Here is a 25,572-nt window from a genome sequence, read left to right on the forward strand (position 1 = left end):
AACAGCTTTCATTCGATAACTACAGGAAAATTCTTTCTGCATTTTCAACTCAGAACTCCTACAGCTCCATCTCCATTTTTAAATGATGCATTTCCTGACATCTGGAACTAGATGCAAGAAGCAAAGCCACAACTCTGACCGACCGCCCGACTTCTCCGGGACCATGCTGAAGGGATGTTTTCCTCAGGGGATTACAGCAAAGCTGAGGCATGTGCTTCAACACTTGCATGGGATTACTAATTTTATTAAAAATGGAAAGTACAGTTTAGGCTGAATCCCAAGGCCATGTCTTTTGTGTTGTCCAGTGTCTGGACAAGAAAAATAATAAAAGCAGCCCTGGAGGGATGTGAAAACATCTAGAACTTTTCAATCTGAACTGACTTTCGGGTGAGCAGCTCTTCCCACACCTCCAACTTCCTTCCATGGTTTTGAGGCAGCACTGCCAGCAGCATGGCATGTTGTCACAGGTCTCATGCTACTACGTGAATTGCCAAAGACAAGCTGAGCTATTGATCCAGTGGTAATTTGCTGTCAGAATGACTCTGTCTGTGATGGCAAATGAGCAATGTTAATCACTTGACTTGACGAATGCCACTGTGAAAGATTGACAATGCTCAAAGCACCACCACGGACCTCCTGCGTTTTTCCTGGCTCCATTAAGTTCCTGGTCTTCACTGGCCTTGACCAATTAAGAGTTTAACTTATCCATTAAGGTGCAGTTCTGGGAAAAGTTCTGTTTAAAATAAACAACAACTTATATTGGTGAGTAACTCATCAGCTATGCAGCAGCCTGATTCTGATTGCCTGGCAGAGAAACACACACATTTTGTGCAGTATCTGATAAAAGATCTATAATGTGCTAACACAAACCTATCATGTAGCACCTGTGACTAACAGATTGTGATATCAAAGTCTTGATGCCTAAGTGCTCCTGTAAATGCATTAAACTTTTAGCGGCAGGAACTGTAGACTGCCAGTGACAAGGAGCTGATATGGTATTTCAGTAAAAGTTGATAAGTGTTATTGCTCTTAGAAGAAAAGAAAAATCTTATGTTCTTGAAAACCACTGGGCAGCTTGTGTTTTGATGGGATACTGTAATGCAGAGAGCAGGGATATGGCAACACGTGGACTCTTATGAAGGAAAAGACATTTAGGGAAAACTGTATCCTACAGCTGCTGGAGCTCCTTGAAGTGTGTTCCCATCATACATACCACTCCAAGCATCTACCTGTTCATTTGGAGTCAGCTTTTTAGGTGGCTGCCTGCATGTGGGGCCCTGTTGAATTCCATGTTAAAGAGCAAAGTTCATCCTGAACATGAAGAACAACTTCTTTCCTGAGCAGGTTGCCCAGAGAGGGTGTGGAGTCTCCCCCACGGGAAATATTCAAGACTGTGCCCTGTGCTCTGGGATGACCCCACTGTGGTCCCTTCCAGCCTGAACCATTCTGTGTGAAATGTTCCCACTGTCTTTGGATATTAAGTTCAATGGAGGAAAAAATGGCAGGGGTGCCTGCTGGGAGATGTGCTGAGGTGTGTAATGAAGCTGCTGCACGAGGCAGGTACAGGCAGAACAGCTCTGGGACTGCCTGACCTGACACACTGAGAACCAGAGGGCAATTCAAAGTCACATCTGGGAAATACTGAGTAAATACAACTGGCAGGGATCCTGGATGTACACCTCCTCTGGTCTGAGGGAAAGTGATGTTCCCTAGGCTTTGTCTTTCTTCTGTAGGCCTGTGAGCATCCAAAAAAGTTCAGCTCAAGGAAATTAATAAAGATCATGAAATTCCTGTGTCTGGTTATGATCCAGTGAAAACTGCCCACTGCAGCAAGTCACTGAAAAGTAGTTCCAGAGAATTATTTGACATTGAATACTCCAGGTCTGAAGTTGAATGTTTTCCCAGTGAAAAGGGATTATTTTTCTATTCCTTATTTTCTATAATACATGGTTCTCGTGTTTTTCATCATATTTTCTGCAGTCAGTCCCTTGAATCATTGGCAGTAATGGAGCCCAATCATTGAAAACTTCTCTGGGCTCTGAGTTAGTGCACAACGTCAAGGCCTTTGATGAGCCCACAGACCTTTTGCCTGAGGACAGATCAGACACACTCTGCATTGCTGATGCTGGGACACACCACACGTATTTTATCTTCCAGGCAGTGCCAGGCAACAGCTGTGCTTAGGGCATAAAGAGCATGATCTAGGATCTCCCTTAAAGCACTTTCTCTCAAATTTCCAAGATATAATTCCAAACAGACACTGAAAACAAACTCTTGTGGTCATCTCAACTATGCCTGAATGAGCTTTTCTGATGCATATGGCATAAATAAAAGTTTCTCAGCTCAGTAAATATGGAGAAGTTTTCTTGCATACTGAGGAGAAACCCATGCCAGATTTAAGAAAAGCATTATTGAAACAAGTTCTGGACTGGTTGCCTGCATGTGGTTGTTCCATAACCAGCCATGGGGAGAGGCACGGCACCGTTGAGTTAGGGGTCACTGACACTGCAAGGGAAATTACTCCAAAATAAGATCTCAGCTCCTCAGATGCACAGGAATTCCCCAGAAACTGTTTTCAGACAGTCCCATAGATGGTGGCATGAGAACAAGAAGCAGCAGCCTGGGTGGTTTAGTGAGCAATCATGAGGCTGACTTTAAAAGCATCGTTACCACCACAGATGAGTCCAGCAGTCTAACAGGGAGCTCTCGAACTTTCTGCAGGTTCATGTGAAATTATCAACCTCATAAGCCCCTGGAATTGTGGATATGTCTGTCAGCCACGCAGTGCAAGAGGTATTACTCATTCCTTAAGGTTTCTGCACTGAAAGCCTTGTTGTTTCCTGGGGTTTTCAAGGTGAAGACAAACAAAGGCCCAGCACAGCATAATGGCAGCAGAACATCCAGGGTGGAGCTGGGGCAAGGGGATGACCATGACATGAACAGCCACACCAGCCTTCCAGTGGAAAAAAGACCACGGAGCTCCAGCCATTTTCCAAACCAAGTTGGTCAAGACCACAACCAAAGCAGAGCTGTTTGTCTCTTCAGACACCTCAAGAAGTGCAAAGAGTGCAAACGTGTACCTTTCCTGGGATTACTGTCCTCTAGGAACTAAACTACTATGTGGAAATACAAGCAGAAGATCTAAGAATAAAGTAGATGATCTAAGTAAAGAAACAAGTAGAATATCTAAGTAAAGAATCCAATAAGATACTCTGAATTTGCATCTTATTTCTTTCCATGCCATGCTGTAGAAACACAATGGAAGCAGACTTGGCAAACACCATCTATATATTTCACAAAATGACTGAGGGAGCACAAAGTGAACATTACTCCTGGACTGGATCAAGAGAGCGCATTAAAAAAAATGCACAAGTGGAATACAGATATACATTAACTCAGTCTTTGCTTATTATGGAATTAAAAAACATATACCTGTAATTATGGCTTACCCCCATTACAAGCAGAGCTGCCACAGAACTGAACACAGGCCAGCTCTGCGCAGGAGTTCAAAGCCAGTGTGATGTTGCCTTATTTTCTTACTAACATCATCTTTATCCTCTCTTGCCCTTCTTCTCAGTTAACAAGAGTTATGTACTGAAAGTGCTGAGATAAAGTAATGGTAAGGAGGATACCGCAAAAGGTATTTGAAAAGCAGAAGTAATTTACTACATGTCTGCTTTGTTTTACTTCCTAAGCCTTCCTGTTGTGAAAGGAAATTCATCTTTTCTGGCAGACTCCAGCCTTTTTAGGTCGGAGAGCTCCCCAGGAGCTTTCGAGTGCAGGTAAATGGATGTGAGACTCAAGGAGTACAGCACAAGGAACATGGGATTAATGCTGGGGTTTGCTTTGGCTGTCATGTCTGACATACAAGGAGAGTGCTGCACCCTTGGTGGCAGGAAATATCTGTAAAAAAAAACTCAAAGCTGAGTCCTTTGCTCATCACTGCTAGCCTGATGTGCCACGAAGGGAAAGGTCATGCTGCTGGTGGGTGAAGCATGAAGGATCTACACCCAGGTGGGTGAGGCACGGAGGATGTACACCCAGCAAAGTCTCCACGTGAGACAGACATCAGGGTGCCTGAGCAGAGCAAGGAAAAGCTCAGAGGAAGGGCTGTGGATGGACAATAGGTGCAGCCTGTATCCTGCACGCAGCAGGGACCCCAGGAGTAGGCACGAGGGAAGCATCCACTGCCTAATCTAAATAGCACACAGAGTGGTTTTGTCCTCTTCTGTTCTCCAGCCAGTTTGCACATATGTTCTGAGCATACAGCCTGCCCTCCAAAGACCACTTACAGGGGCAATCACAGGGAAGCAAAGCAGGAAGAAAAGTATCCAAAAAGGGAATTTGTTCAAGGGAAAAAAATGGAGACAGATGTAGAGTGACTAATCACGGCTGGCGGTAAATAACCCTCTGCCTGGAGTGCTCTCTTTCTGTAAGAGGAGTTCACATATTCCATTTCGTATTTCCTTTCTAGGAAGTCAAATCTTTGTTTTTCTGGCATTTGTTCTTTTTCCCTTCTGTATGGTCTAAAGCTGTCTTCTCATTTTCCCTTTCTCTCCTATGTTCTGCTCTCTTTGAAGTGCATTTCTTCCCTCTCCCTCTCACACAGACCTGATTTCCCTGCACTGTCCCAGGCCACACCTTTCACTACCACCCTCTCCTAGTGCTTGTGCCACGAGCACGTGTGTGCTCCACACCTGCTCCAGTGTTTGAGTCTCCCCTCTTTCTCATGTGCACACCTCAAAATTAAGCAGATGCGACACACAGAGATGGAATATTCATCCTCTCACTCCCATAAACCTGTCAAGGCATATAGGCCAAGAAGCTATCTCTGCATAAATCTAAATCTCCTGTGAGGAAGCAATCTACTCAAAGGCAATAAAGGCAAAGGATGTATTATTATCTTTGGTGTGGATCCTACTGGGCTGGGAGGTTGGCTGCTGGCTCCTCTCTGAACTTTCCTTCCCAGCCAGAGCAGCCATCCCACAGACAAGTCTAAGCTTCCTTTCCTTGGTCTGATTTCTTCCTCCTGTTGTTTGGCCAGTAACCCAAAGGACAGGGTTTAATTATGGAGTTTGGAAACCTGGGTTGCACTAGTCTGCCAGCACGGGATAAAACTTCAGCCTGTCTTCTGAGACAGCACCATTCTGCACTGCTGATACCTGCGTTATCCCACACAGCACAAAATGAGCCGCAGGGAAGAAATGCCAAGTTAAACAAAAAGATGGGTTTAGTCTTTAAACTTCTACTGCAAATTTCACTGAGAAGAAAACAAAACACCAAAGCTCAGAGATTACTGTATGCTAAAAACTGTGCCACCATTTTGATTGTAGATTAAATAAATGGCAAGGTCTTTCTCTGGAAATAAAGACGTCGGAAAGGATGGATTGGAAACAGGTCCAGGCTCCAAAGCTCCCTCTCAGAGAGGAATGCTGTGGAAAGCCCCCAGCTAAAATGGGTTGTTAACATCACTTGTACAGCTTTCAGGTGACCAAACTATTTTCTAGGCAAATGCCCCACTGAAGACTCCTAAAGCATTTTACACTTGTGGAGGTGAAACCCCTCGTGTCAAACACAAAAGGCCACACGTTAGTGTCAGACCCAGGTGTGATGTCACAGACCACAGCAGGATGTGTCCCTCAGGGGAGCACCACGGGCCAGTGACACACCATTGCTGCCGTGGCAGGGAAGGACACTCAGCACTGTTTTGTCCTTCACCACTGATGAGCTGTGGCTCTTCAGGTAATCCCTCTGTCAGCCGTGCTCTTGCAGTGACCCTGTTTTACAGAGAAGCTGAGGCAATGAATTCAGAGGACAGGCTGCTGGAAAGCCACGGCAGAAGCACTGGGGTGGGGCTGCGTGGATATAGCACAAGGATGGCTTGGAAGTGCATCCCACATGGGCAGGATAAAGCTCTTTTTCTTCACAGCTGTGACAGTGATAGATGACTTGGTGAATCCGAGCTATATCTAGTTGGTACCTGGCTACAGTCCCTGATGCTGCAAGGTGATTTTCTGCCATTTTACAGGCAAGACTAAGCAGAATTTGGGATTTTTCTATAGTAAGTGAGGAAGGTCATGAGGAAGGAAGAACCTTCTCTTGTCTGACTTGTTCCTGCCTTTCTGAGCGCCTCAGGAAGTTTGACACAGGCAGCTGTGCTTCCTCACGATGGGCACCCAGTGGTGCCAAGAGCAGCAGAGGTGCTTTGGAGGTGTAAGGCTTTGGGTACTTCCCTTGCCCAGCTCAGCAGCTCAGTGCCACCATCAAAGCCAGGACATGGATGAGCCAGAGGTAATGACCACATGTGGGGAAAAACCACCAGAAGTGACAGCAGAATTAATAGCCAACCTCTGGCTGCTGCACAAATGGAGAACATTTGTCATTAACAACGAGTACCCCAAACTTTGGGGGGAGCTGTCCCCCGGCCTGACAGTGATGCAGAAGCAGTGACCCCACCAGTTTTCAGCCATCTGTGTCTGCAGAGCAGGCTGTGATCTCTCCCTTTCAGCGGGCGCCGAGCTTTTGTCCGCGTTTCTGCCGCCTCGTGAGCAGAGGTTTAGCACAAGGTGAAGCTCTGCCTTACATCATCTGGAGCTTGGAGCTGATGGAGGGGACAGCCCCTGGTGCCCGTGGAGCAGGACACCTCGGAGCCAACACCAGAGCCCTGGGGACGGCTGTGGCAAGGCAGTCACGGGGAGCCTGGCACTTGTCTGCCTGCAGGTCCACCCTCTCCTCCTGCCAAAGTGCCACATCTGCAGTCAATAAGGGCCCACAAGCTGGCTCCTCCTCATTAGAGGAGAGAGGGCAGCTGGCAGGGGATCCTCCAAGGGCTCCCAGGCACAGGAATCAGTCTCCTCCCAGTCTGGAATAGCCCAAATTTGGTGACTTTCTGGGCATGCTGTAAAGGACAGCTGTTTGGCAGGGTCTCCAGAGAAAGCTGTGGGTATGTTTCCTACATGATGAAGGATATAGGTGGCTGGCCAAGTGCCCACAGAACTGATTTTAATGCTGTGCAGGTCGAATTTACTTTTCTGTGCTGTATAGTTCATTATACACAGTGCCCTGGACAAGCATGTGTTTTTTCCAAATAAACCAAACCCATACTATTTTAAATCCAGACAAACAAGAAAGACAAAAAATACGTATTGCAAAAGATGCTTTGCACTTTTAGAGGACCTTCTCAAACCCTGGGAGGCACTGCTTGCCTTCCTCTAACAAATAAGACTTCTGTTATTTTTATTGTCAATAAATACTTGATTATTTAGCTGTAAGCAACACTGAGGCATTAATTTCACCTATGCACATAGCACTGACCCAGAAATATATTTCCAATAGTATTAAGCACCCAGATGATCTCAGGATAAGTGATCAATGGACAGTTAAGTATGTAACATAACATAACCCAAAAAAAATGATCAACAGGAAAGATCACACACAAAAATTAACTGAGAAGAGGCCAAAGAGCTTCCTCAACGTTCTGAAGTGTAACACCCAGCGATATCTATTTTGATATGAAGCCTCCAATCGCACTTCACAGCATTACAGATTAATAAAACAACTCCTTCTGTAAGTCTCTTAAAAGTCATTACTAAGTGATCTCAAGTGTTGTATAATGCTTGAGAAGTCCTTCTACCTTATACAAGTTTAGGGATATTTATTTAAGCAGCATAACTGATGGAGCACAGCCCAGACAGGTACTCCTTTTTGCTAGAAAAAGCTATCCCAGAACTGAATCTGGACAATTTGACAGAAAAAGACCGCCTATCTTCTGCTGCATTATTTAAATACTTCAGATATTTGGCCAAAACACAGAAGTGACACACTACAGAAACATTCACAGCTGCAGGAGCAATAAAACCACTGCCATATTTTCATCAGGCCGGTTTCTCAGAAGTGACGAGACGTCTAGAACTGGTCACCTCTCTAACACAGCAATTCTGATAACGAAACAGAGCAAGTAGAGATGATGTTCTGGGGCTCTGGGAGCCGGGGCTTACCTGGCTCCACTTCATGCCATCCGCTGGACTGGCTGCCACTGCCCGGAGAGCGCCCTTGGCTTGTGTAGAACGGCTCCTCACCAGGGCTGTCCATCTCATCCTCCACAGACTTGAGACGTTTTGTGGAGCTGAGAATGCAAAAAAAAAACCCACATAATGAAGGCATGGAAGAGCAACCAAGGCGCTGCAGTTGGGGCACGCTTGAGAATAACTCAAGGCAGAACAGATTTGGGGCGCGTTGGTGAGATACAAAACAACATTTCACAGGCCAAAACCCTAAACACGCGCCAGTTTGACCAGAAGTTAGTCTGACATTTAGGCTTTCACAGATTCAGAAGTAGGACATTTTTTAAAGCACGCAGAGGTCAATAAAAAGGCAAGGATTTCATTTGCATTGCGTGGTTCTTGCAGTTTGAATGAATACGGTGATGACACATGAGACTTATTTTCACTGCCAGATTTTTTCACGGCTAATTCTGAAAGCAAATTGTTTACCAGTTCAAACTTTTATTTTCAATCTTTTCAATTAGCCCAGGCTTCAGTCCCATAAGAAGAAACATAGGCAAGTGAATGATGGAAGAATCCATTCTTGGTTCAAATGTTCACGTTATCCTACAATAAGAAGCATTTGACTCTGCAGCTGTGCCAGCAGGCACAGAAAGCCCCCAATGGGTATCTCTGGCCAGTGTCAGCATTAAAGAATCCCCCTGTGATACATCACACCTCCCTCACCAGAGGCTCAGGACACAGAAGAGCCCTTTGAGTGGTCTCTGGTGGCCACTGGCTCCAGCAGTTCTGCAGGGAGAGGATCCCAGAGCCAAAGACACTCAGCTTGGCTCTGTTTTCCATAATGAGTTGTACAGACTGTGTGGAGACCTTACTGAGAATTTCTCTTCTAAGTACTTTTCCAAGGCTGGGCCAGCTCACTTTTTTTTTTTTTTTTTCCCCCCAAATCTGTATTCTATTAAGACTTAAGGCATTCAAGAACAGGCTCCTCTGTGTAGGGGGAACACATTTAACAGACATAAAATCTTCCACTATTGGTTTAGAGCTTGCAGCCTCCCCACCCGAAGCTCTGCACAGGTAGGAGCTGGCGGGTGTGCAGAACCAGTTGGTGAGAAACAGGAAGAATAAGTCTTATGGCATGTGTGGAATGCAGGTTTGGCCATTCCTTAATTTAGAGAATTGTTATGTGTCAATAGGGGAAATTGTGTGCATACAATATAATTACCGCCTGATAATTCTGCTGAGTCTGTGTATTTAAAGAATTTTTTTTTTTCTGACTGGGAACAGCCTAATGAGAGGAAAACAAACATATTACCAAGTTATTAACTACCCATGCTGTTTATAATTAGCTCCTTATCAGTGGTAGCTATTTGCAGAAGAATAGAAGAGCAACAACTGAGCCCTTAAGTAACATTAATAACCTCACTTTTGCTTCTGGAGTCACCAGTAAATTCTACCTGAGAATGGTGCTAATGATGAGTGCTGTAGGCTACACAGTTTACAGGCAAGAAAGAAACAGCACAAAGTTTTTAATTGATGTGTAATGGGAATTGTAGTCACTGAGCTTCATAACATGCACACTAAGTGCAAGACAGAATGTTCTTCCAATCACTGAAAACTGTAAGAAGTTACTGCTAAAAGCCTCTCGTTAAAGATTATTATTTTTAAAATAAAAACAACAGCTATATTCAAACTGTAGAGATTTTTCACACGTGCACTTGCTCACTGCAAAGCTGGTGGCACTGCAGGCTGAGATAAAAACGTGAGAGAGTGTTGGGCTAGAGTTAGACTTTCCTGTCATGTCTTTGAAATAAGTGATCTATTTTGGCTGTGGGGGAAAAAAAATCAATCTGGTTCCTTAATAGTGTTCAAGACTACTCGAGTGACTGAGCTTGTTTATAAATCTAATCTCATGGATGATTAAAGTGAAAGGTAAAAAATAAAAAATATCCTTGTTTGATAGTTGGCATCTAAGCCGAAATCAAAATCAGATGGGGCAGTCATCTGCATTAGCAATTCAGTTTTCCAAAGGCTGAGTCACAAACTTCTAAATGCTTTATGAAAACAAAATGCTTTATAGAACAAGGTCCTAAAACACTCTTAGTCTCACAGGTAACACTTTTTACAATAGAGAATACATGTAAGTCTATCTTAAGACTTTCCTTGCATCTTAATATGTTCCGAGTTCTTTTCTGCCACAAGCTGAAACTCAACAATTCCAGTGGAATTTCTCCTGATACACCCAGATACAACCAGGAGCTACACAAGTCCACGCAGCAGTTTTTCTTAGAGGCTTGTGCACACAAAAAGAACTTTACTGCAATCCAGCTGAACATTCAGCTCTGTGAATCTGAAACAGCTCACATTGTGAGGCCCCCAAACAGCTTGTCAGAGAATTTAATGGTTACTTTCCCAGATGAGTAATGATGCTGGCCTGGGTTTCCAAGGAACCTGGTAGTAGGCAGAGATTAAATTACCTGGTAGAGGATGTGCTAGGTAAAGACCTCCTCATTGCTCCTGGGCTCATGCTGTAGTATGAAGAACTTTCCAAATCTGAGAGGGAGAAATTAGGGCCTGTTCCTGCAGCTATCGGTGCTGGGGAAACAAAAGAGATTGCAGTCAGTAAGTCATGTGAATATGGCATGAATTGCACTTCAAAATCACTTTCTTCTTCCTCATGGGTGTGTTTAGTTGCACGATGGGAACAGGTGGGATGTGGAAATTAGGAAATGCTAATGGTACCTCGCATTGCAATCAAGAAGATGAAAATTTTATCAAGAATACAATGTTCCATGACATAGAATCTCTCTTACATTCCTCCAAAGATATTATTATTATTATTATTTTAAAATTAAACAATTACGGCATGACTTTCTCTAAGTGTTGCTTTTCTATTAATGTCATTCTAACATTTAATGAAACCTGTTGCTTTTAGGACCACGTTTTGTCTATTGGCATGGTTACAGATAGGCTGCATCATCCCTGTAGAGTGCTTGGCAGGCTCTATAAGCAGCATAGGCAGGAAAATGCACCTCAGAACCTCTGAGGTACGTGTGATGTACAGCCACAAGCACAGAGGTTAAAAAAGCAGATGAGAAACATGAGTTCTTTTCTGCTTAGGAGCATCCGAGCTTTCCTCTGGCCTCTCCTCCAGCTAAATCAGAGCTAGAGACATATGACTCCCCAAAAGTTTTATCCAGCAGTGAGCTTCCACTCTTCACCTCATCACCTTATCCAGTACTGAAATTTTTATTGCAAGGGATATGAATCCCTGCAATTTCCCTGTCCTGGATCTTTGGTTTCACATTAAACATCACAGATTCCTACACACCCTGAAATTCGCAGGCACAAGCCATGAACTCCATGTGCTGTATTCTTCTGGGAGCAGACAAGGAACAGAGCAGCTTAACATTGAAATCAGCAGAGAATGGATTTCGTGCTGAAATTCCACTAATACAACAAATGGTACCGTGTCCACTGTGGCTGCTCCAGTGCTATTTACAGGACAATACAACTTCGGGGGCTGACAATTACAGATCACGATTTTCTCTCACATTTCAGAGCCATCTGAAAAAGGACGTCCTGCACAATGAAATGCACCAGCTTGGCCTGGGCTGCATTGTCTGAGAGCCCTGATTCGCAGCCACAAAGGCAAAGCAGTCTCAGTGCCACACAGGGATGCTGAGCCAAGTTTAATCTTTGGTCTGAGAACCTGGCCCATTTTCAAACATGGAAAAATCTTTCAGTCCAACAGGGAAGGAGTGAGGAAATGAAGACAGGATAGCTCCTATCACCCAGCTAACATGTCTGGGCTGGGAGTGCTGCCACTGACTGTAACGGGGCCAGTATTTCACCCCAAGTCTTAAGGAGCTCACAATGTCAGATTTGACAGAGGAATAATGTTGCTTTGCAGCTGCCTCATCATCCCCACAAGACAATTAGTTGTTGTTTGGCAAGGATCTTTTAAGAATGTCATTGAGACAGAAAGGGAACAGCCTGGATATCCACGGACTTTTAAAAGCCGGGGACGGAAAACACACAAGGCCATTAAAACTTGAGAAAATCTGGAATGATCATTAAAAGGAATTAAGTTGGGAAGTAATTTATGACAAGAACAGTCAAATCCTTTGTTATCTTCCCTTAACTATCATATGCTTCCTGCACACTGGGTATATGAGAGGGTGTGTTAACAGAGGGAAAAAAAAAAATTAAGCACAGTAAAATTAACTAGTTTTATCAATTTGTGCTTTCTGTAACAGTTTCCTGACAGCAGCTACAAGAGGCCGTAAAACTGATGAATTTGCATGGAAAAAGAAACTGGTGTAAGTAATTTGTGTAAAAGGTAACAGGGACATGGACTGCTATAATTCAGACACCCTGCAGATAGCAGACTGCTGCAGTGTGTGCAGTTATGGGTTAGAAAAATGACCACACTGCAGTCAGTCTGACTTGAATGGAAATCAATCATAAAGGTACTCTCTGCAGCATCTACTCCACAGTTTTCAGCAACTTCCTTGCCAAACAGATTTGTGCTCTGCAAACCCTTTCCTGAGCAATTCCTCTGCACTCTCTGCCTCCCAAAGCCCAACTTACAGGTTAAGCACACAGTTTTCCAAATGGGAACATAAAAAGGCAAGCACTAAATTAAAGCACCGCTCCTTTCTGAGGCACAGTGAATTTCCTGGACATTGCCAGATTTATGAAACAGTTTTATTCCAAGGAGATAAGGAAGAAAAACTGTTATGTGGGTAACGCTCCCCTTCTTTCTTTCTCCCTGCCGTGTTTATTGCCCTTTCCTCAAATCCTGGATATTTCTTGAGTTGGCCCTGTAGAAAAAAGGAATGTGTGTCCAGAGGAGGGGTAGAGTAGGAACAAGGTATTGCTGATACTGTGTAAACTCAGTGCAAAGCAGAAAGGGCTGATCCCACAGGGGTTGCTGCCTGGGTAGGAAACATGAAGGATGCTGTGCTGCTCACCAGCCAGAACTACCTCACCACACTCATATGGCAGCTTGAAACCAGCGAGTTAAAGAACAAAACTCATTTTTAATAGACACCAGCAGAGGTTAAAGTGCCTGGCTGGGCTGTGGGGGCCAGCACCTGAACCTTTGTGTCAGTCCTTGCACAGCAGCCACTACCCTGCCACCACCAGCTCAAGGTCTCTGGCCCCAGAAGTGCTGTGGCAAAGGTTTCACAGGGCTGAGCTGCTCCAAAATCCCTTCTCCTGCCTTTCTGACAGTGCCTGTCTTCCAGCAAAGCCTATTTGTACCATTGCCTCGTGCAATGAATTTACGCATTTACTGCCATAAATCATAAAGACATGCTAGAGTTGTGGCTGCCTCATCCCTGGAGGTGTCCAAAACCAGGTTGGAGCAGCTTGGGATAGTGGAAGGTGTCCCTGCTGGAATGAGATGGGCTTTAAGGTCCCTTCCAACCCAAACCATTCTGTGAGTGTATGACTCCCAGCAAAGGCAGCACCTCTGCAGAGTACACAAAGGTATCAAAATGGTGCAAACTGTGGCAAGACTTTTGTCTAAACTAAAAAACTCTGTCTAAACTAAAAAACTCTGTCTAAACTAAAAAAAAACCAACTCTGTCTAAACCAAACCTCCTCATTGCAGCATACGACAATCCACCACACCACCTCCCTAGCCCTGTTCCTAGGCTCCAGGAACACGCTCCAGCCCCACACGGAGCAGTGTGGTGGGAGCTGCAGCCTCACAAACTGCAGGCAACGACATCTAAAACACACCATTACCCCTGTAAGAAATGTTCTGCAGCAAAGTGACCTCCTGACAGCTCAGGAACATCCCCCAAATGGAAAAGGATGTCAGAAACTGCAACTGTGAGTCAAAGCGAAAATCTCATCAAGATGCCACCTGACCCAGGGCTGTGAGCTGGAAGGAGGTGAGAGGGAAGGATCCCTCTTGCCCCACACCCAGCCTGGAGCCTCCATTTCAGGTGCTGGCGCCACAAAAACTCCCAGTGAAGCTGGGACACACTCAGAGGGGCAGGAGGAGCTGGTCTGCCCAGACAGAGGAGGAGGAGAAAGATTGGTGCCTCTACCTGACACTTCTTTACTCCCAGGAAGCAGGGCAGCACCACCCTGCTCCCAGCCTGCCCCCTCCAGCTCAGCTCCTCACCCGAAATGTCAGGAAAAATAATGGAGAAATTAAGAAAAAGCCCTCTGACTTAACCCAATTGCAATATTTATTTTGAAAAAAATTACTGAATTACAGAACAGGAAACCCACTAAATAAAACCAGCCAGGCTGGCATTTGTCTCCCTTGGAATATGGCACTTTCTTTAAGACATGTTAATATTTAGCCTCTCTTTTTTTTTTTTTCCCCATTTGTATGTATTTGTTTTTATAGAGGGGCTGGGATGTGACTAAGATCATTACATGTGTAACACTGCAGTGAAGTGATAATGTGTTTAAGGTTAGATGGGAGAAACATGACATTTGACTAATAAACTTTTTCCTGTGTTGTGACTCCATAAAAAAAGGGAAACACATTGTGCTGCTGCTGGGAGCTGGGTGGGTTTTCTTTCTTTTTTTTTTTTTTTTTTTTTTTTTTTTTTTTGCAAGGCCTTTGTTTCCTCCACACTGTATCATTAGATTCAAAGAGGTTTCGCCGAATACAACAGATATGAAATGTGTGATGTTCATTTTAAAATTACAAGTACAGCCTGCTATTGACCATCTAATTATGCTGAGTTCCATTTATAAACATAGCTAACCACTAAGTTTATAGAGACTTTTTGTGCTGCTTTAATAGGATATTGATCGAGAGCAAGGTTTGAGTGGACTGCCATTGAATTGTGTAATGGCATACAAAAGGCAAGGTCACGGCAACTGTTCACTCTATGCCTGCAGTCTATTTTTTATTATAATCTTTTTTTTTTTTTTTCCCTCTCATACCCAAGCCCACACAGAGAGTTTTGGATAGCAGTGCTTTGCTGAGGAATACAGAATATCTTTTTAAATGTTAATTTTCATGCTGCTGACTTTAACTGCCTTCACTACTGTAGTGCTTAGTATAGCAGAAAACACACAGGCTGCAGCTCGGGGAGAGTGAGTTTATCACACCCTGGCTGCACACACGTGCTCTGTGAGGAGCAGAACAGCCTCTCCTGGGCTACATGAAGGCATCCACTGCCCAGCCCAGCCCCTCCACAAGAGCCAGGGCACTCCACACCCTGCCACAGGCACCCAGGACGTGCTGGGATTCACTTTTGGTGGGAAAAGCTGGAGGAGAGGCACGAGCACGCTGCGTTTCCTCAGCTGCACCCGCGCTCCGTGCCTGGAGTGCTGGCAGTGCCTGTCCATCCCAGTCCTTTTCCTCATGGCAAGGACACTCCAGCTCTGTCTGCATCCCCAAAGCTCCATCCCCAAGCCTGGCACCTGCTGAATCAGTGTGGCAGGATCCCGAGCTTCCCAAAACCTCCTGCCCACAGAAGCGCCGCCCACCCGTGGAATTAGTCTGAGTGTTTCAGGGATGATTAGCTGGACCCATTTCTGTGTGTACACAGGAGCAGTGAGCAAGTTTGTGTGCTTGTGGTGCCACATGCTCATCAGAAGGATTAAAAGTCCCCCCCACTGCTCCTCACTGCACACAGCACACATTGAACTCAACGTGTGGCATTTTCAGGCCAGGGTGCAGTCAGAATTCCCTTGTTTATCAGCACGAGAAATGATGTCATTTTGACAAATAACACACCACCAAACAAATATGTTTGATTTGGCCCTAGTGAATGTTCATAAATCCTAAATCTTTCTTCACATCCTGGGCAGTGCAGTTTATCTGGCTGCTTGAATGACCTCCGAGGGAGGAGATCTTCCCAGCAGCTCTCCCTGCACCAAGAGCACATGGTGGAGACTCAAAGCCAAGGGGGGAATGCATTCCCTGTGCCTTTCTCCCAGCCCCAGCCTGCCACGACCTCCCAGCCTTGCCAAGGACCTTTGGTACCCTCTGCAGAGGGTCTCCTCCAGTGCCCTGAGATAGCTGCCCACAGCCAGTGGAATATTTTCCTAACAAGGGGAGAAAAGGAGGAGGTTTCACTTGGCCAACAGCTGGCTGTCAGTTCCCAAGCCCGTCCATCTCCGACGCTTCTGCCTCTGAGCCTTTTGTTGTCAGCACAGACCTCTCCAGAGAGGGAAGAATGAAGCCTCTGTTATCTGGAAGGGTCTCCCCAGTATCTGGGGTGACAGACAACACTTAGAGAGGAGCTCACACCCTCTGCCTGCTAATAATGGAGGAGAACTGACAGCATGAGCTGCAACACCCACATCAGATGGGCTGGAGAGGAGTCTTTGTTTTTCAGATGCACATCTATGATCTCTTTTCTCTGTTTTACTAGGCTGTGCAAGACTCAGCAGCTGGGCAGCATTTCGAAAGAAAATCTGCATCTATAGGACTGAAGAAAGCAAGTTTCTGTTACCAGCACAGTCTAGACTTGTTCAATAGCTCACAGAAAGTGTGATGATCAGCACTGATAGGCAAGATAGATAACAGAAACAGCTGACCTTTCACTTGATTAATTCATTCCCCAAATTTGCATGATGGAGACAACTGCCTCTTACTTGAGACTCCTTGTCATGTGGACCTCTGGGAACTTTACTAAATAAACCTGGCACATAATTGCTACCCACAATATTTTGTAAGATTAAATTTAGATAACAGCTGCCGAGGGCCAGTTAAAATTGGGGGAAATCACTTATTTCCATCATTCTATTACCAAAAGCAAGCACAGAAAGAAAAATATCAGTGTATCAGTGGGCGTACACAAAGATGACCTTTTTGGACAGAGGACTGGTCTCAAATCAGGACACAGGAACATGCAGACAACCCAGAGAAGGTTACATTAACTTTAAAAGACCGTGCCTACCAATTTAGGCAAATACGAAGCCATTACCTTGTTGCTCTGTTATGTTAAATAATTCTTTGAATATGAGCATGTGAATTAATAGTGAGTTTTCTGGGAATATGCTGCTAGACTTGACACAAAACATATCCTACTGGGTAGCCAGGGCATGTCAGGCTGTGGGCTTCTCAGACCTCATAAAGTAAACAAGGTTAAGGCTGGTCAGTACATGTCTGGGGCATCTCCAAGGAAAATCCAGGGTGCTATCAAAAGCAGTGTAGCTAAATCAGTTGCTGGCACTCTTCCCTCTGAGTCAGTTCTGAAGTGATATCCCGATATGCTTTGGGGACACTATTTTTGGTAGAGGTGCTGGCTTGTAGACAGGATATAAAACTGAGGTCTTGACCTCCCAGGATTATTAAAGAGCCCATGAAAAACAGTGCAAACCCCCATGTCTGGAACAGATAAAAGCTGAATCTTTACGTTTTTCCCACCAACACCTTCTTTCCTATTTCCAATAAAGTCCATGCTCTTCCTGCACGCAGGTGCCCCATCCTTGAAGGTGGTGCACTTCAACTGCAAGCAGAGGGAACATCTCAGACACAGCTCATAATTTGCAAAACATGCTGAGTGCTAGGATTTCTGATACCCAGTGTTTCAGTTTAGTTACAATAAAATATCAGGGAAAATTAATAAGCTTGAAACACGATGCTCACGAGGTCAGTGCCAAGCTCTGGGGGAGGCTGGGAAGGCTCCAGGCAGGAGTGGGGCACTTTCCTAGGAAAAGTGCACACATGGAGCACGGCTGACAGAGTCCAGAGGCAGCTCTGCTGTGCAGGGCTCCTCCAGCCAAGATAAGGCTGTGGGGAAATGGGATGCCTGGCAGAGGGGGAGGGTGAACCCTTTAGGCTTCAAAAGGCTCACGCTGTCACACTGAAATGAAGTGACATAACACGGAGACGCTCAAGTCCTGGTGACAACCTGGGTCTGTCCACCCTGGCTGCAGGTACCAGCCAGTCTCTGCTCCCTGTACAGCCAGCTAGATGCCAAAGTCTCTGCTTAAGCACTTCAGCAAGTGAAGTGATTCGCAAATGTGCTGAGCACTCAGCAGCTCCTCTTGACTTCTGAGTCCTCTTAACTTTGCCCTTTTCTCAAAATTCCCACCAGTTGTCAGGGAAAGAAGCTCAGGAGAAATGTTTTCTTCAATATTTTTCTCTCTGCCCCTCTCCAGGGCATGCAGTTCTCCTGTATCTCCCACTCGCCATGTTTTCCTTGTACCATCCTTTTTTTTGAATGTAGAGCCAATTTACTAGCTAGTGTCTTTCCAAAAGAGGAAATAAACCAGGAAAATCCTCTGAGAAACTCTGTCTTCTGACTTAAAATCCACAGATTTTCTACTTGGTTTGTGCCAGTTAGATTCTAGCCCCAGAATGACTTCTATTACATGCCCAGAGCCAGCACACAAATATTTCTATCTAGGAGGAGAACCATTTTTATCATTTAAAGAGATTGGTTGCACCCTAGGTTTTTAAAGGGGCACAGAGCTGAGGGTTTCACCTGCAGCAGCGATCAGTGATAATGTGATATTATCCCACAGCTCTACACTAGCTGGAGAAAAGATCACAGAATGGTTTGGGTTGGAAGAGACCTTAAAGATCACCCAGTTCCACCTTGCCATGGGCAGGGACACCTTCCACAGACTTGGACACTTTCAGGGATGAGGCAGCCACATCTTCTCTGTGCCAGGACCTCCCCACCCTCACAGAGAAGCATTTTTTAGTTCCCTAAAGGACTTGCACCTACAGGCCTGACTTAGCAGCAGTGTCTCTGCAAGACCCTGTCCATAGTCTTTCCTTGGACTATCTGGATTATGTCATAGCAAAATACAATCAATGCACCTTTGATCAATGGAACAGGGTGGTGACAGGTACTCTTAATTCAGTGTTGTTAGTGAGTATTGACAAGCCTGTAATGATCCTGCCGCAGTGTGTCACTCACACTGGGGGCATTAGCATCCTTTAAAGGTCAAAACCCAAATCCTTCTAGAAGACAGAATTCCATACAGATAATGGAAAACATGGGCCTGGGGAAGTCAGGATGTGTGAGATTATTAGGGCTGAAGTTGGCATTATTAATGACTTCAGCTACCTGCAGGTGTACAAACCTCAAACTCAGAGAACACCCCAAGTTGGAAGGAAACCACGTAGATCCTCAAAGCCCAACTCCTGCCCCTGCACTGGGCCAGCCCCAAGAATCACACACATGTACACACGGCATGGATGAACACAATGTGAAAAAACAGCATCAGAAAATTTCCAGTTTTATTATGTGCACAGATCAGGTAATTTCCAGAGGTCTGGTTACAATATACCCCTCGGATCCTGCAAGGGATCCATGGGAAGCTGATTTCTGTATGCATTTGTCTGCACTCTGCTCATTTTCAGCTGGGTACCAGACGAGTTTATCAACTTGCACATGCAAGTTTGCAGAATCAAATTATTTATCAGCTTGCTTTAAAATTCTGCTGATTTCTTTTCACCAATTAAAAGAAGTGGCACATAAATGCTGTGACTGGCAAGAAGAGGGGAGAAGAGAGTCTTAATTTTCAAGATGCTGTTTCTGATTTGAGGAAGGGAACAATAGAAATCAAAGGAATAAAAAACACCTTGGATTGCAGAAACCACATAAACCGGCCACAAAATGATACTTACTTTGTGAGACTCTTACTAGCTCAGTCACACTGAAAACACCTGATGTGACAAAACTGTCCTGGAAGCCCAAATGTCCTACAAAACAAACAGAGTGAGAGAACTGCGATTAGCTTTATGCATTTAATGACAGTATTCTCAAATACTTTACTTTCATTTAGACTTAAAATGTGACATCTAATTTCCCACTTAGCAGTAATTATTGTTTATGTAGGTGGGTAACCAGTCATACAGCTATGTAGGCTGCTTTGTGGTTTCTATCTAGAGGTTAGGAAAGCTAACATGACACATCAGCAGGGAGATTTTTACATGTTAAAGTATCTCAACAGGAAATCTGAAACAAAAGAGGACTATTTTAATAAACGGTTACCTTGGATGACCCCTAATGACTTCACAACTGAAATGAAAATACTGTACCTAGGAAACAGACAGGACAGCTAAGTTCCATAATCGTTTTAAACATTATTCTCTAAAGAAACATCTGATCAGGATTATCTACCCATTCATTCAAACCAAACAAGATTTAAAGACGTATTCTTCATTTTTCTAAGGTTACACTAGGGGGGTCTTAAAAGAGCGGATGGTTAAAAAAATTTAAATTAAGGCCTTTTCAACTAAAAAGAAAAAAAAATTCTAATATTTAAAACCAGGTTTTGAAAAGAAAAATAAATCTCTGCATAAAACAAAGTAGTAACTTTGAGCTGTGGACTGCCTGTAGGAAGCAGGGCGGACGCATCCACGCTCACCTCCCTTGCGCAAGGCATGCCTCTAGACTCGGTATCAAAATGTGATGGCACTTTACATAACAGCATTTTCCTTCTTCTCTGCAAACATGCCTACCACCAAATGTTCATTTAATTTTCACGGGTATGCTCAGTGACAAAGGAGCAGCCCGGGCTGCAGCCCAGGCCGGGATCCGGCCGCTCGGGCGGGACAGAGCCCCACTTCAATTAGAGGGAGGGCTGCACTGGGCCAGGCTGACCTCCTGCTTTGGAAATCAGGGTCACAGGAGAAATCGCAGGATAAAGGGATTATTAAAAGAACTGTAAAGTCCTGCTTGCCCACAGGATAAGTGGCATACCTTTTTAGGTTGTCCTACTTAGAGTCACTGATTCCGGCGCACGCACACATTTATTATTGAATGTTTTGCAGGGGCACCATCTGCTCCATCGTTAATTGTTTGTCAGGCTCAGTACGATTTCCCTGCCTTCCATATATTCTCCTGCGTCCCATGCTCGTGGCTGGGAGTACCTGTGCACCTTTCTCTAATGACCAGAGCAACAGGATTGATGCCAGCTACACACTTGTACTCCTGGCTTTCTTTTGGGGTTGTCTAAACAAACCCAGAATATCCCACTGCCACTTCTACCTTGTGGAATGGGATGCAAAAAAAGAATATATCTTCTGTACAGGTCTGCAGAGGGAGGAATGTCAGGCAGTGTGGCAGGGAAAAGTTTGGGAGAGATCTGGAGGGAGGTGAGCTGTTCACCCCCCGCCAAGATCTCATGGAATTCTGCTCCTACACAGAAGAAGTTCCCTGTTTCTGTGAGGAGCCCACGGTGCCAGATGAATGCAGTCTCTAAGCTAACAGACTCGAGACAAGTTTCTGCATCAGGCATGTTTTTATACTCCAGCAATAATGATGAGTTTTCAAACTGTGTATATGTATATCTTTGGGCATCCTTGTGTATGTGTGTATACATATGTATTATGTACACAAACATATAAATATACACAAATCTGTCATGCTCCAGCTGTAGATAAATGTACTATAAAATATTGAAATTGATGCTGAAATTCAACACAAACAAATTCCTCAATCTGCAAACAAGGTTTTTATTTACATCAAGAGAATAAATTTTTCTCCACTTCAAATGAAAAAAAATGCTCTTACGAGCTTTTATTTTTCCTTATTTTCAATTTAGAAATAGCTCCCAGATAGCTGCAAGTGCTTCTGCCTGATCTGCTTTGTATTTTCCCACAATAAAGGTGATGACTACCTCATTCTGCTTTTTAGAAACGGTTGCTGCCCATACACAACGTTTGTTCATCGCCGATTTCCCAAGTATTTTTAATATGAAGATCTACTTTTCATATGCTGCAGCAGACCTGCCTATTGAATTAAATGATCTGTGAATTAAAAATAATTCTCTTAGGTCTTCACTGAAACCACTCATGTGCCTAAAATTAAGCATATGCTTAAGTGCCTTGCTGGATCAGGGCCAGGACGCTTACTACTCCGCAGAGCCCTTCGGAGGGAAGGCAGTCTATGCTATGTAACTTCTCACACTGTGCTCATCATGGCAGCATCTGAGCAACTTCCAGAAGTGCATCCAGCAATGCCACGAACATCTGCCACGTGTTGGTTTTTTTGTTGTTTTTTTTTTTTCTTTCCTGCAGTACATCACACTGGCTCTGCTCTGGTGTCCACTCCCACCTGCATTTCCCAGGCAGGTTCCCGCCGCACAGAGAGTGAAGGTGAAATTTAAATATGGAAGGAAAAGAAAAAAAAAAAAAAACAAAACCCAAATGACAGCCACCGTAGGATATTTGGCTGATTTTTTAAAGGGAAAGCCCAGAGCTCTTTGTAATTATAGAGGAAAAATGCGATTGTGGCAAGGCAAACTATGTTACTTTAACCTGTCACACGCAAGTCAAACAAGAAATGAAAGTACTATTTTAAATACATTCTAACTCTCAGGGCATGAGAGAAGATGAGTAAGTTATCTTGGGCATCCTGACTTCAATATTCTTATCTTGGGTACACTTGAAATGTCCCCTTACTCCTGCAGGAACATTCCTTATGGGAGTACATGTAATAGTAACAATCATTAAACAACAGCATGCAATGTGCATGGTTAGATTTTCATCCTTCAATACCAAAAATAAACATTTCACAAATGGAAAGTTGAATTTCACAACTCTCCAATTTGATATTTACTTATAAACATTAGGAAATCGGTGGCTTGTCTCACCAATCATTAATAATACCCTGATATCCACAAAAGCCATGCCCTTGGCTTAGAGCTGGATTATGAATATATTTTGAGGTATGGTTGGTCTGTGACTTTGCAGTTCAGTAGAACCCCACGGAATTTTTAAAGGTTTGCCTGGATGGCTCAGACTGCAAAATCCAGCCCTAAGACTCGTTTTTGCTGAGCTGGGATAACAGTGAGAGAAGAAAACGAGGGAAACAGTACAAAGAACTTAACTGTGTAAAAGAAAGATTACAGGGGAACAGCAGCACTGACAAAAGATGTGAAGCTAACATTATTAACAGGGGTCAAAATGCAAAAATGTATCAATTTGGATCATTCACTTAATTCTGAATGAGAAGAGAAATAGCTAAAGTCAAACAATTACATATGCATATGTTAGCATTAACAAGCTCCTGCACTGAAAAGATTATTAAACATCCTGAAAGCTCCCAAGATTTACTCTTCATAGGGCACTTCGCTGAAATACTTGCACTGGGATAATTTTGCCCAATATCCAAGAGACAGGACATTAAAACTGCTGTGTTTGACCAGCTATGTCTGTAGCTCTGTGCAATAGTCACAGTTTGGTAGTAAAGCAGGTGCTCAAAATGAACCTTGCAGAGTTCGTTCATTAAAATTTTGGGTAGAAATGAAGACACGTGGATGGCCAGGGCAGTCCCTGACTCAGCAAAGATGTTGGAGCACGTGCTTCATTTCCATCACACGCCTGACTCAAGCACGTGCTCACTGCCCTGCCAAACAAAGATGGGCTGACAACCTTCAGGAGGAATTAAAATAAATGGTTCAATCATTCCTTCAGTCAAGTCTAGGGGCAGGTAGGACTTAGCTCATCACCTAATGTCTCACTTTGGCTCACAAGGATGATCATCTTTCCCTAAGTGGGGAAAATACCCAGGATAATAAGACCAAATTGAATAAAGCAGATCAGGATAGTAAATCATTGTGTACAATGTTATTGTACCAGGTGCCACATGGAAAACATCTTTCCATAACTTGATGGCTGCTTTAATTGGGGAAAAAATTCCCAACGCTATTTACATATTCTTCTTTTGGATCCCAGCAAAGAAGCCAGAAGAAAAGGCTTCAATTGCTAGGGCCTAATTCTGATCTCTCTCAAAGAAGTTTTAAACAAATCTTTCTACACGGATCAAATAGAGTTTCACCTCATTTTCTCCTAATTTACACTGGCAGAGGAGAAATCAGGATTAAGACTTGTTGTCTAGTGCTATTTGTTTTGAATTATTAAGCAAACATTCCTATTTCAATGAGTAAACGTGTACAAAGGCAACTAACCTTCGTCCTAAAATGGAGTTTACAGGGAGAGTATTGTCTGCTTTCCCAATTAATGCAGTAAAAAGGAGTCTCAGACGTTGAGCTACCAATCAAGAGCTTGTGTTGTAGCTTGAGAAAATCATGACTGATGCAATTACTTTTATGTAGAAGGTCTGAATATAGTCTATAGGTTAAAGTTCACCGGGTTATTGTTCCTTAATTGAATATCTGAAGATGTTTTCAAGGTGCTCAAGGTATTATTGTTATTTAATTAGCAGGCTCCCTTGCGTAATCCGACAGTATTATTTTTGCTATAAAATGGTTAGATTGCACCATAAATATACAAGTTATTTTCAAAACAGAGATACAGCTGGTTTCCTGAAAGCCAAGCTCAAATAAAACAGGGAGAGTTACTCCTTTGAAGATGAAGAAGTTCAAATCCAGTTCTTTTTCTTCCACTACAATCTGAGTGACAATGTATTAAGCTTCAGAGAACAGCGTTTTAGGAGACTTTGATTAGTTTTCAGTGTTTTGAAATTACACAAGTCCCCCAAACTCGCACTGAACCCATTTCTAAAGGTTTTTTTTTTCCATGTTCAGCATCTCACTATACATAGCCATCTTAAAACCTTAAAATAGTAATAATCAATTAGGGTCTCAAGCCTATTATCTTAACCAAATGCCTGATTAAAAGAAAAGCCCTCTCTGCTCGAAGTGCAACTTGATTCCTTTTGGTTTTATCCTCTATCTAGATAATCCCATGTTTCACAAACAATGCGGAGTAATAATGTGGATGAGAAAATTAATGTCTGTATCACACAGCACACGCAGGCCTGGAGAGAGGGGATGTTATCAGAGGGAACCCGGCTCACCCCGAGGACTCCCAAAAGATTAGTTGTTCCATGGCTGCTGTGGCTGAGGAGGATGGGGGTGAGGGAGTTACTCCTAATCTGCATTCTCCAGCAAAAAAAGGGAAGGACTGAACATGCGTGCTTCAGTCAAGACCTTCATAACATTTACACTCTGTTTAATTGGAAGGTGAGTTTATCAAGGCTGAGCTGACCCAGCTGAGGCAGCCTTGCCACTGCTGAGAAATAGCTCAGCTCTATCCCATGCTGGAAATACAAAGCAAGATCCACGGAGCTAAGCTGTACATCTAAAAAAAAACCTAACTCTGAATCTAAAAAAAAAAAAAAAAAAAAAAGAAAAAAAAAGAAAAAAAAGGAGATGGAAGAGACCTTCTATGCCAGCCACAATATTCTGTCCAAGGGAATGTCTGTGCCATTCCGATGGCAGACAACACCAGGCTGGGATACTGCATGTAGGAACAATGAAATCTGCATTTACCAGCAGCCCCCAAATACTGATCACCAGAGCTGCCACGGTGGCCTTATTTTAATTGCTTTGCACAAAATGCATTCCTCAAATTTGTAAACGATAAACCTTTAATGGTAAATCACATTTTTAACTCATGGATATTTTATAGAAGAGTTAAGCAAGACATTATACATTGCAGGTGATGCAGAAACCTCTCATTCCCTGACAAATGCTCCCACTCCTATTTCGGCTTGTTATTTCCAATATAATTTTAATGCCACAGCAATAGCTCACCTTGGACAAATTGCACGTTTTCTTACGAAAATAACTGTGGGGCCACATCTCAGAGATGCTGTTGTTTTCCCTGACTCACTACCTGCCTTTGGCTGAGGTTTTAAGAAGCACCAGA

General features: G+C 43.8%; 1 protein-coding gene across 11 annotated transcripts in view; it reads right to left on the reverse strand.

Annotated features, from left to right (window-relative positions):
- Positions 1-25,572, reverse strand: part of NFIA (nuclear factor I A) — a 250,775-nt gene that overhangs the window by 70,935 nt on the left and 154,268 nt on the right. For all 11 annotated transcript variants that reach the window (XM_066325386.1, XM_066325394.1, XM_066325390.1 and 8 more), the window contains 3 exons: positions 19,579-19,653; positions 10,481-10,598; positions 7,998-8,125 (listed from right to left, as the gene is read on the reverse strand). In XM_066325386.1, coding sequence (XP_066181483.1) covers positions 7,998-8,125; positions 10,481-10,598; positions 19,579-19,653 — 321 coding nt within the window. The remainder of the gene's footprint in view (positions 1-7,997; positions 8,126-10,480; positions 10,599-19,578; positions 19,654-25,572) is intronic.

The sequence above is a fragment of the Sylvia atricapilla genome, chromosome 9, assembly GCF_009819655.1.
Source record: "Sylvia atricapilla isolate bSylAtr1 chromosome 9, bSylAtr1.pri, whole genome shotgun sequence".
Taxonomy (NCBI): domain Eukaryota; kingdom Metazoa; phylum Chordata; class Aves; order Passeriformes; family Sylviidae; genus Sylvia; species Sylvia atricapilla.